Source organism: Alosa pseudoharengus, unplaced genomic scaffold (assembly GCF_046254945.1).
Source record: "Alosa pseudoharengus isolate Yale_2024_CS ecotype anadromous, Long Island Sound unplaced genomic scaffold, YU_APseudo_1.1 YU_APseudo_1.1_scf_12, whole genome shotgun sequence".
Taxonomy (NCBI): Eukaryota; Metazoa; Chordata; class Actinopteri; order Clupeiformes; family Clupeidae; genus Alosa; species Alosa pseudoharengus.
This window is the reverse complement of record NW_027468587.1, coordinates 34,378,251-34,391,212: the sequence shown is the minus strand read 5'-3', so window position 1 is coordinate 34,391,212 and position 12,962 is coordinate 34,378,251. Positions and strand designations below refer to the sequence as shown.

Below are 12,962 nucleotides of genomic sequence, written 5' to 3'. Positions count from 1 at the left end.
GTCTCAATCTGTGCGAGTGTCTATGAAATTCCCGACAGAAAGTGCCTTTACATATGATTTGTTTGTGGGTGAGAAGAGAAGGCAGGGGTGGGAGTGACGCTGTGAGGGACACAGATTTGCTTTGTATGCGCCATTTCTAAACTAAACACCAGGACCTTAGATGGCTCTATGTAAAAAAAGACCAGCCAGCCAACCAACTTCACCAGTATTGTCTATTTGGATGAAAAATGCACCTTTTAGAAGAATCTGACTGTTCCCCAGTCAAAGCTGCAGCTTGGCCCTTTGGTCTAAGTCAGGCCTGCTGCTATGCTGTCACATCTGCACAGTAAATGAGCACTTCATCAGAATTACAGTTGTGTGCAGTGTCGCCCCGGTGCTGTCTCTGTGCACATTGTCCTGTGCAGGCCTGTGGTTATTTGTGTGATTAAATAAGTGAGAGAGAAGCACAAAGCGGAGCAGAGCTTTGAGGGTCGGGGAGCTGGGCATGCCGGTGAGATCGAGCGAGGGAGCAGGCGGGCGAGCGAGTGAGTGAGTTTAAATCCTTGCGGCTGAGATTTTAAAGGGAAGCCTTTTGAATCAAATCTGCTCTCATCCGATTACTGACTGCTCTTTGCATCTGGATAAGAGTTTACACACGGGGAGGGGTGAGAGAGAGAGAGATGGGGGGCAGTTGATATGGGAGAGATGGAGAGTGGGTGGGTGAGATTGTGAGGGGGTATGTGGATAGATAGACAGGGAGAGGAGTAAGGGAACAGACTCATGAGCAACACATTTCAGTGCGGGCTGGGCCTAAATCTGTTTTAACCATCCAGGTGGTAACTGTGGAGGTCCTTGCTAATATTAATTAAATGTGGCTATCGAGAGATTATGTAAAACAGGACGATGTCCTTCCAGAAAGTGTCCAAAATGTGGTTTAGATGATTAATAAAATAATAACTTTTAGTACTTTTTGAACTTGTAGTTGTGTCACATCACTCTATTGCAATGAAAAAAAAAATGTTTTATAACTAGCCTGCCAAAAAAGTTGACATATATCTGTCCTACACTTTTAAATGGATATTTAATGGATGTTTTTGTTTTTCAAACTGTGTCTGAGAGGATTCAGAATCTAAAAGATTATTGCTCACCCTAGGCTCATTTACTTTATTTGATTCTTTACCATCCAGTCACAGACACAAAAAAAGATTAAACGCCATAAATCAAAATCTTACCACAACTGATAATACATTACTACACTGTGAGACAGTGTTTTGCAGATTATCTTGCCACCAGATAAATAAAGAAACTAATAAATGTGCTCTAGCAACTGCAACCCACAGTCATTTTGACAACTGGAAATCAGGTCGTTGAATGACAGATTTTGCCTGGGCATTTCAAGCAGTCTAGGTGCATTGAAATGACGTTTCATATGTTTTGCAAACTGCGTCTATGGGCAGAAATGTTCTAGAGGACCAAATTATGTGGACATTAAATTTCATTGACAAAATTTCTATCCAACACCCACCTGATAGACAGTAGAGACAAGGCATATTCCACACATAGTCCATCTCATTGGTTCCTTACACACTGCTTAAATTAATGATACTATTGGGAACTCAGTTCTTTAAAAAATATAATAAATATTACATTTCATAAATTTTATAAATATTATTATAAATGAACTAGCCTTTTTTTCAGCCAACAGTTCATCATGGTGAAATGTGACTAACGGCTCAGAAAACACATCAGAAGTTTTAAACATGGCCACTCACCTGCTTTTAGCTTCTTGTTTGGTCTCTGGTGTCTCTGATGTTTAGGGTAGTTTCTCCACTTTGTCTTTTCCCAAAACGATGATATTCATTCAATTTTTCTGTCATATGCACTATTCGAAATCTGTCTTTCCAACACCCACATTCAGACAGGCACTCTCTCTCTCTCTCTCTTTCCCTCCCTCTCTATACTATGAAGAACAGATGAGGATTGAAAGGGATGAAGGCAGATCAGGGATGAGGGGGATAAATCCAACGATGGACAGAACAAAAGTGGGAGGGAGGGACAGTGAATGTGTTTCTGTCTCTCTCTCTCTCTCTCTTTCCCTGTGTGTGTGTGTGTGTGTGTATGTGTTTGTGTGTGGAGGGGAGAGAGAGAAAGAGGATGGACAGAAGAAAACTCACTAAATGGGGTACAGAATCAGGTCATGGGGTCAAATGACACCAAAGCAGGTGTAAAACACAAAGGGATGACAAAAAAGAGGATGAGCTGAGAGAGGGGGATAAACCAAACACACAGTGTCCAGAGCAAAGCCTCACTGCAAACACTGTGATTTGGACACACTGATATACACACCTTCAGAAGAGCAACAGCCATGGTGCTAGGCAAGCAACAAGCTACCCCCTCCCAACACACACACACACACACACACACACATGCCTGCCATCAGGTGTCTTATGGTGAAACATAATGGAGACCACTACCTTCACGGACCGGTAGGCCCCATTTCCACAACACAGAACTCTGAGGTGCACTTCAGATTTGGTGAGGGACGTCACAGAGATGAAGAAGTGGAAAATACTAGGAGGATGTGTGTGTGTGTGTGTGTAGGCTGTGTGTGTGTGTGTGTGTGTGGTCTTTAGGGTCAAAAAGCGGGATTTGAGAACATTTCTATGTATGGTGCAGCTCAGCAGGCAATGCAGTCAGAAGGCCCAGTGTTTTGTAAACACCAGAGTGGTCTAATATTAGCACACAGAGAGAGAGAGAGAGAGAGAGACAGACTGGGACAGTGAGGGACCAAGACAAGGTGACACGATGGGTGACTTTCCCTTAAATATCTGGAGCCTGTGATGGTAATGGGTAATCCACAAATGCTTCCTCATCTCACGTAGTCACTCACTCACTCACTCACTCACTCACTCACTCACTCACTCACTCACTCACTCACTAAAATGGCAAAACCCAGCTGATGCAGACCAACCATTCTGAAAACATGTCAGTAATGTGCAAAAACACAGCGAGTCAGATAGGAAGAGAAAGAAAACATTTATTGGGCAGGTAAGGGACATGACAGACTAACTCCTCAGAACATCAGAGAAAACACTAAGAGACAATGGACAGAATATGATGTGTCTGTGAAGGCCTTTCGAAATCAATTCAACAACAACCAGGAGCCGAGCCTTGGCACCCTCTTCACAGGATTTAGGGGTGGGGGGTCTAGAGCGACACAATGGGCGCAGATAGATGAGGATTATAATCTGTTAAAGAGGCTGAGAATGGGGTTTCGCTTTCACATGACTGCACAATGAGAGAAGTTGCTTAAGGCTGTGCTACTGCTGCTGTTGTTGTTGCTGCTTTAGGATGCAATCCCCCAAGATAAGCCCCTGTAGGCTGCTCAGCCGTCATGGAGTCTATAGAGTCTTTACATTCATTATCAACTGGATAACATGGAGTCTCTTATACAGTCAATAAAGGGAGTTATTATCCAGATATTGTGCACCAAGGGCAGCCAGTCAGGGTTCAGCTGGCTTACATTTCCAAATTGAAACCAACATGAAAATAGGCCCAAATTGCATTACATAGTATTTGTGAAGCTGGGGCCAGGTCTTATGCACTCTCATGGCAGCCACATCCATATTAACATCTCTCGGGTCTTTAGAGGACATTTTGTTAGGTTGAACATAGTGACATGGTACTGTAGGTTGCGACTTACATAATTATCTGATGTCATGAGGCGCTGGGTTGAGATGGACAGCGAGAGGCACATCTCTTCTACGAGAGAGCAGATGGGCCTCGGGCAAACATCTGAGAACGTGCGTCAGTTGGTCTGAGTTCCTCTATTAACGCAGGATGTTAATGATGGGGCAACAACGAGAGAGCAGTGCAATGGGGAAGAAGGAGTGAATACTTGATCTTCCATTAGGGTCACTGCGGAGCCATCAGGGTGCAGATTATGGCACAGAAGCTCTTAGATGAAGGTGCAGGCCACAAACAGCGCTTAACTCTGTATTGACCCTCATCACACACTCCTTTCATGGGAAAGACATCGTGTTGAGACGTGGTTAGGCTGGGGTGGTGGTGGGGGGAGGGGAGGGTGGCCGTGGCAGGCGGTGAATGATTAAATGATTTCTTGTGGATTATTATTCCATATTCTAAATGGAGGAATTTTTAAGCTTCATAAACAAATGCTCTCGTTTATGAGGGATTAGCTGTAATCTCGCTTTCGGTCCCTTTTCTCTGCTCAGCACCCAGCCCGCGGCCCAGCCTGCTCACCCGCTCCCTCTCACTCACTCACTCCGTCTCCCTCGCCATCTCCATCAGTGTTAATGTACTGAAGGGCTGAGCCTATCAGACCACATGCACCCACCCACCCACCCCACCTCCCGCCCTCTCGTTCCCGGTGTTTGTTAATGGCCAGGGCTGTGTTAACCCTTTACCTCCTCCCCACCTCTAATCCTGCTGATGTGAAGATGAAAACGGGCTGCGCTTCTAATCGGTTAATGGAGAGATTGTCACCCATCAAACCCCTCCCCGCCGCAACTCTGCACCCCCACCCCCCACCGTCTCTCTGCCTGCTTAAATAGTACTGCTCACGCACCCAAGATGAGACTTGCACTCTTCCACCACTTGTTTTGCTTTATTCCAAAAATGAAATATAATCCTGAATCTCTGCTGAGGGACCCACAACAGTACAAAGTATAACGATATGACTGGCATCAAAGCACGCATGCATGCATGCACACACAAATACACACACAGACACACACACACACACACACACACACACACACACACACACCAACAACCACCAGGCACAGTTTGGCAGAAAAAGTCCTCATAGGCTGATTGTGTCTGCTGGGACAATAGAGATGCGGTGGGAGAGGGGGGGCTGCGGCTCAGACAGAAGATGAAGCCGAGGGGGGCAACAGCAGGGACCAAAGTGGACAGTACTGGCTCTTCCACCTGTCACTCTCATAGTTCATCCCGCCTTATCTCCCTTTTGGGCTCTTTGCTCCTCCCCCGCTGGCTTCTCCCAGTGCGGGCCGCAGGCTGGGCGCCCTCCTTGTCCTTCTCCTCCTTCAGCACGCTCTGTCCATCAGCTGACCACAGGGCCTCGGCCTCCTCCCGCTCCTGAGCAACAGCGAGGGTGGGGAGTGTTAAGAGAGACACAGACATGTTTCTATTTCTTTTGGCTTTGGTCAAGGGTGACACAAGCTGATTAAATATCCTACATCATTCTCCTTCATTATCCATTTCCTCCTCACTACTCAAATCCTCTATTTTCTTCACATGGACAGAGAATCTAAAGTTGTAAACCTAGTTCAGGACTAATACCCACAGTAAGCCTCCACATACTCACCATGTCTCTGTGCTGGGCCTCTTTGGTGAACCAGACAGGCAATGCACATCGCCGACCAGAGGTAACTGCTGTAACCCCATGAGGATTGACCGGGCCAGAGGAGAATCCAATCAGCCGGCCACATTTTGGCTGCACTCTAGCCTAGATGGGAAAAAAGTGCATGACTCCTGATTTTCCGCCATTGATAAGTGTCTGTTGAGATTTGGGAAAGAGGGCAAGAAGTTGCACCATGACAAGTGGATAGCCCATTAAGGTGGTTGGTCGGCAGAGGACTGCAGATTGACTGCCGTTGAACTCTTACGACTTGCGGTTTGCAGTGTTCGTCGAGCAGTGGTGATTTCCTATCAGAAGCCTTATTTACAACGCGGCTCTGGTCATTTTTTCTGGTAATTTATTGTTACTTTGTTTGTTGTATGTCTTGGTGTCACGGGTACGCTGGTGACTACGCCGCTCTGTCCGACATAATTTGTCTTGTGTGTGGAGCGCTTTTTGTTGCACTCTGTCCATGAAAAATGCACTATATAAATAAAATACTTACTTAATTACTTATTTGCCATTGTTTTCTTGAAATATTCAAGGTCTTTCCTGACAAGACACTGTCTGGATGACAGTATATGTTGCTCAAAACCTGTGTACATCATTCAGAATTGATTGTGCCTTGCCAGGTGTGCAAAATGGCCACAGCATAGGCACTAATGCACCTCCACACTGTCATGGATGCTGGGTTTTGAACTGAGGATTATGACAAGTTGGATACATTTGATAGTTGAATAGTCCCTCTGCTCTTCAGCCCAGAGGAGTCCATGATTTCCAAAAATAATTGCATATTTTGATTGGTCTAACCACAGGACCCTTTTCCACTTTACATCAGTCTGAACTCAGCTAAGATGGTAGTATTTCTGTATCATCATGTCTGAATAAAATGTATTCTTTGCATGGTAGAGTTTACACTATCATTTGTGAATGGTGCACTAAACTATGCTCATAGAAAATGGTTATCAGAAGTTTTCCTGAGCCTATACAACAATTTCCTTTACAGAAAAAGGTCTGCAGTGCCATCTGAGGTCCAAAAGACCATGGCCATCTGTTGGAAAAATCATGTAGTTAAACTTATGAGCTATTCATTATGTAATCATCATTTTATATCATATCATGCTTGGAGTACAGCAATAGATGTGAATTGTTTGAACTGCAATTAGACTTGCTACAACAGTGTTTTTTTGTAAAAGGTCATACAAACTCCATGTTGTGTTTATTATGAAATGCTGCGTCTATATGTTCTGTGAACTGTGAAATGCTGTGTCAAGAAAATCCAGAGATGAGAAAGATCTGTGGGCAAGGTCGCTAGACAACCCTGCTTACAACAAGAAACCACCAACTGCCGAAGACACTTGTAAACATCAGTGAATGTTCTTAATGATTCTGCAATAATTACATGCAAACTTCTGATTAAGTGACTACCCATTGGGAGTAGTCACGCTTGAGTTGTATGACTATGGATGTAGTTACGCTTGACTTATGTAGCCACTGAAGTATATAAGCAGTCTTAGAAGGTGAAGCTCTTTGGAGTTAGTTTCAACCAGCTGTGTTGTACTATTCTCACTCTTTGCAAAGATTCAATACAATTGTATGATTTTGCTTGACCACTGGCTCCTGTCTCATCTTCTTGATTCTGAATTAATTTACCTAACACCATCCAAGATTTTTTTTCAGTGCTGTTCCTTGTTTCTCTGGTGTCTCTGAATGTTTTAATGATATTATGAATCCTTTGCAATTTCATTAAAGAATCATTATTCTTATATTGTTTCATCATTTGCCCACAATGAATACCTCAACCTCTTTTACTTCTGAGCCTCTCTGGGATGCTCTTTTTTTTATCTCCATTCATGGTTCCAGTTCACCTAATTAGTTGTGAAATGTTCCTTTTATTATTACACAACTTTTCCAGTCTTTTGTTGCCCCCGTCCCAACTTTTTTGAGACGTGTTGCTGCTGGCATCAAATTCAAAATGTGCTTATTTTCCATGTAAAGCAAAGCATTCTTTTTATTCACATAGCCCAACGTTTATGAGTGCATAACATGGTACTCAGATATGAGTGCATAACATGGTACTTACTGTGACCGTTTTAGCATCCCTTTTTGTGAAAAAGAACTCCCCACCTTCAAAGTCTTCATTTAAATAAAGTATCCCACTAAATGCAAAAGGAGATGTGATTCCAAAAGTTTAATTGGTTACATACATTCTTTGTGATTTCTTCCATGAGGAATCACAATTCAGTAAATGCATAAATACACTCATTGATGCATGACATGTACTAACATGTAGGCATGTAAATGTATGCTGATGAATTACGTGTGTGTGCATGTTGGAGTATAGTCGGGGCCTACCTCATGTCCCTGTGTGTGTGTGTGTGTGTGTGCGTGTGTGTGTGTGTGCATGTTGGAGTATAGTCGGAGCCTACCTCATGTCTCTGTGTGTGTGTGCATGTTGGAGTGTAGTCGGGGCCTACCTCATGTCCCTGTGTGTGTGTGCATGTTGGAGTGTAGTCGGGGGCCTACCTCATGTCCCTGTGTGTGTGTGCATGTTGGAGTGTAGTCGGGGCCTACCTCATGTCCCTGTGTGTGAATGCAGGGGCCTCTCTCCAGCACTGTTTGGTCTCTGGCTCCAGTATGCAGTTGTCCACGTGGACTGGGTGAGAGAGGTCCAGCCTGCCTTCCTGGTGTCCTGAGTGTGGGAGAACGAGGGTCCACTCAAACACTCTTCCATTACACCACAGTAATATTACAGTGAGTGGAATTCATTTCAATTTAGTGGGGAATGACAACAAAGACAATACAATGGGTTGATATGTAACAGAGTGACAGTCAGGCTGTTTTCCAGAGCTTCTGGACTTCTGAAATCCATCAAATCTGGCATGCATGCTTTGAAAACTGACAAAATGATTAATGACCTAAAAGTCTGTTAAAGCTGCTATGTTTGGAATCTCTTCCTTTTTCAATAACTGGGATTCAAAATACTTTATCAGCAAGACACAGACATGAAGACACAGATAAAGAGGACCTTCTCAACTGAAGCCTCAACATGACTCCAAAATAAGAGTGGCTATTCTGTACCCGGGACAGGGCTGCGGCAGACGAGGTGGCTGAAGGAGAAGAAGAGGCCGGAGGGACTCCTAAAGTAGGAGTGCAGGAGCACCCGCGCACGCTCCCCGATCTCATGCAGCAGCCTCACATCCGACTGGTTGAGCATCCCATCCTGAGCCAGCTGAGGACGGAGAGAGGGAGACAGAGAGAGAGAGAGAGAGAGAGAGAGAGAGAGAGAGAGGGAGACAGAGAGAGAGAGAAAGAAGAGACTTCCATTCATAAGATAAGATTACATTTTTTTTATGCCATGCAACAATGTTGATAGTAACTGATACACCAAGAAGGTAGCTACTTTCAGTCCAAAAAGCAAACAAAAACACAGTGATTGAAGTAGCACAGCACATGACTACTGCATACAGTGCAATCAGAGACAGTACAATCAGATATGTGTGATCCAGTTCACACTGAAGAGAAATGATTCTCATATTGTTTCTCATTTTTGTCATATGCACCATCATATTTTTACTGGAAAAACAGACCAAACCCAACCAAACAACCACCCCTCTTATCTCCTACTGACCTTGAGCGCTCTGAGGATGGTGAGACCCTCAAATCTTTCATGAGGTGTGTAAGGTGACCGTCTACCTCTCGGGCTGTCCGCCGCTGATGTAGCAGACTGTCAAAAAAAAAAGCAGAAATGTATATGTCAGTCCCCACGATGAGGTGAGACACCACCGTCTCCACATATTCAGCTTTGTGATTGATTGTGTCCTTTAGAGAATAAAAGAACACTTACAGAGGACAGCTGGAGTATGGCATCGCATTCTTTCTGCGATAAGACACCATCTAGGACGACGCGGTTTGTTCCATTCAAGGCTCGGTCATCCATAGTGATTGTCACTCCAACCTGTGGCACTGGGCCCCCTGGGTAAGCAAGAGAGGAATGTAGTGAATGAGAATGAGGGGACCAGACAGGCAGCAGCAGAGAGAGCACACCACCGGTGTACAGGGCTGCAGTACCTGCGTAGAAGCCGCTGTCATCCATCTCTTCCTCTTCCTCATTCGGCACCCCACTCACTCGCTCCCTCTCGGCCCTGGCATGACAGCAAGACAAATAGCTCGGCATCCTTAAAGTACACTGAGCCTTCAGCCAAACTTACACAGTACATAAAGCCATCACTTTTACACACACGTTCGCTCTCTCTCTCTCTCTCTCTCTCTCTCTCTCTCCCACACACACACACACCTCCATGTCTCTCTCAGTGACTCTGGCACAATATCTTCTGGGGTCCACAGATCCTGAAGTACAAGAAAGAAAGTGGTTGTAGTTTATATGGAAAACAACTGACCAGGTATTTGGAATAATAAAGAGGGCATTTAATCTCACTGGATCTGTGAAGTTGAAGCTTAGATTTTCAACTCCAAAGTACAGCAACTTCTTCTCCTGCAGAGACCTTTTCAGATACCTGGAGATTTCCTTTGAGGAGGCAAAATGAACAGATTGTTCAACTGATACAACTAAAATGGAAAGAAAAAGATAGAAATAAATACTCAATGCTTAGCCGTGCAGTCTACCTGTGAAGGCTCTATGCCAGCTGCATCAACATCGCCCCCTAGTGTGTCTGAATACAGCTGCAGGTTGTTGAGTGAATCTGTATCAAATGGGTAGAAGAGCAGCAGAGAGCGTAGAGTCTGTATCGCCCCCTTCAGGTCACCAGCTGGTAAAACATCAACAGGAGAGTTTAAAAGGAGAGGAAACAAAACAAGATCAGTGATTGTGTACATAAAGGCTCTGATTTAACCTCCTGACCTTTGAACTGGGCTATGTGTAAATGCTCCAGCTGGGTGGGCAGGAAGTCCTCCTGAGCGGATATCCTTCCAGGTCGCGTTGCCACAAGAGTCACACAAGACTGTTGACAGGCCAGTAATGAGAGAGCGAGTGCTAAAAAGCAACAGAGACAAAAGATTCACTTTGGCTGCTCATATTTTTAAACTCTGTCATGACTAAAATCATGAAGTTGTTGGATGTATTTGTTTATTTCTACTTCACCCACCGGCTGCCTTTTCGTACACCCCGCCGGTCCTCTCTGGCGCCTCGTCCTCGGGGAGGGTCTTGGAGGCCATGACGCACTGTGCCCGGCAGTCATCTGTGTGTTGCAGCGTCACATTCACACAATCCCTCCACTGCTCCACTGCCCGCTTCCAGTCCAATGAGCTCTCCGCCGCAATGGCCGAGTCGTACACCTCCTGGGGGGAGGAAAGGTGTGAGTTGTAATGAAGCATCAATAAGCAATCTTCTGGTCTCTGCATTTCAACCCAGGGGAGATCATTTAAAAATGACATTCAACAAAACAGCTCCTTAGGCTGAATAACTTATGCGCACAAGATTGTGTGTATGTGTGTGTGTGTGTGTGTGTGTGTGTGTGTGTGTGTGTGTGTGTGTGTGTGTGTGTGTGTGTTTGTGTGTGTGTGTCTGTCTGTGTGGAGAGAGTGTATAGAAAAAGGCAGTGGAGCATAACTAAAACATGAGAGAGGTATTTGACCTCCAGGGGAAGCCTGGAAAACACCTTTTGTAGCCTAATTCTTCTGTATATGGAGATCTCTATGTTTTATTGAGACAGTTAGCATTCAGCCATCAAATTGAGGGGATCAAGTTTTTTTTCCTCATGAAAAAACTATGCTACATCCATGTGGGTTGATAACAGACCTGGGCACTCTACATGCATCTAAAGGTGAATAGGCCTTCTGTAAACTAATAAAATCTGAGTTTGTTTTACATTTTTTTTTATCACACAGCGCTTTGACTTTGTAGTTTGTGGTAAATCTGAACTTAGCACCCATATCTCCAGTCTGCAGCATCTCTACTCCGTTGTCTCCATTGTCTATCATGGTGTCCATTTCTGACTACTCACCCAGTGCCTCTCCAGCTCTCTCTCTCTGTCCACAAATGCATTATCAGACACCTCGTCCATGCGCCTGTACTTCTCAATGTTGTTTCGCATCTCCAGGTGACTGGGATTGGCCACAAAGAAGGTGTGTGCAGCAGCAGCGGCCTTCTGCATTTTACCCAGCTGAGGATGAGGTGATGCATGAGGAACAGACAGCATTAGGCTACTTGATTTGGTCAAGTGACACATCCCCCATTGTATTTTGTGTTATTTAGGTCTATGTTAAGTATGTGTTAGTTACCAGTTACTAGACTAGTCATGTTAATTATGTGTTAGTTACCGGTTACTAGACTGACATTTTTTAAACCAGTTAACTTTACATACCATAAAGTAGGTAAGCTGGAGGAAGTTGTATGCATTCCGAGTTCCAAATTCATAGTCGATGTCGATAGACACAGGGAGCTGACCGGCCGGGGTGACAACTCTCCCCAGACAGAATTTGGCACACTCAGCCCGATGCTGAACCCAGTCCAGAGCATAGAGGTCCCATAAGCTCCCCGTCTCCGTCTCTGTGTCACATTTTTGAAAAAGGCAGATTGACAAATTAAGATGAGCATCACTCACCCACACAGCTCACCGACGTAGACCACTTATAAGCAAATCATTTTAAGTAAGCTGGAGTCATAGAGAGACCAGTAAGCATATTACTCATTGAAAAGTTTTTCTTCGTTTTGAGCTATGAAACAGTGGCGTCAATATCTTTACATTTATAGAACTTTCCTCCAAGCACGCACGTACGCATAGTAACCTACACAAGAAAACCACACGCTCGCACAAACACGTAGGCTACACACCGCTATTTAAGCAAATCATACATGAATAGACTACCCAAATATGATAATCTGTCATCCCCTGCAGACAAACATTCATCGTGACATTTTCGACGTGTCCGAAGAAGAGCTTGACGAATGGTTATAGCCTTCTCGATGTGTTCTGCAGCTTTATCCCAGTCTTCAGAGAAATACGCCCGCACTCCCACATAATACACTTGGTCGTAGGATGGTAACAGGCCACTAGCAAGCCCAGAGGAAATTCCGCTGCCTGCAGCAGATGCAAAACCCCCTAAAGAGAATAAAATACCGATCAGCGCCACGTATACACGGAGGGGTTTTGAGCGTAGCGCCATGGCTCTGAATAGAAGTTGGGAGACAGAGTTGGAGTGTGGATAAGTAGGGACAAGAAAGTGTATACGTGCCCACTGTTGGGCTGTAGCCTATACGGGAGGAGGGAGAATGAAGAATGCGAGAAGAAAGTTGGGAGGGGAATTTTAAAAGAGGTGTGGCGAAATGCAGATCACAGCTACCTGCGAATCCGATTCAGGCTTTGATACTGGTAGTTTTCCCATTTATCTAGCTTAGTCTTTCTTTGTGCATTACATGTCATAAACTGATATAAAACAGCTTTGCTTCCAGGAGCACTGCTAAAACACATAGCCTAATAACAGTAGCCTAGTCCTTAATAAAATACTGTATCTTAAGATGTTTTTTGTCAAGTAGGCTATGCCAACATATGAGAAAGCATCTATCACTTCCAATCCGCCTGGTGGCAGTAGATCGTACAATGATGTAGGCCTAAACCAAAATTTACGCTTTCTCATGGTC

The 12,962-nt window shown here is 44.6% G+C and overlaps 1 protein-coding gene across 1 annotated transcript; it reads right to left on the bottom strand.

Annotated features, from left to right (window-relative positions):
- Positions 1-4,591: 4,591 nt before the first annotated feature.
- Positions 4,592-12,572, bottom strand: p3h3 (prolyl 3-hydroxylase 3). The gene is made up of 16 exons (XM_076281010.1): positions 12,190-12,572; positions 11,686-11,870; positions 11,326-11,484; positions 10,468-10,660; positions 10,224-10,355; positions 9,989-10,131; positions 9,801-9,890; positions 9,660-9,712; positions 9,434-9,507; positions 9,210-9,337; positions 8,994-9,089; positions 8,444-8,594; positions 7,937-8,054; positions 7,446-7,521; positions 5,330-5,470; positions 4,592-5,100 (listed from the first exon to the last, which is right to left on the bottom strand). Exons 1-16 carry the CDS (start codon positions 12,485-12,487, stop codon positions 4,942-4,944), a joined length of 2,196 nt encoding a protein of 731 aa, XP_076137125.1. The 5' UTR covers positions 12,488-12,572; the 3' UTR covers positions 4,592-4,941.
- Between the last annotated feature and the right edge of the window lie 390 nt (positions 12,573-12,962).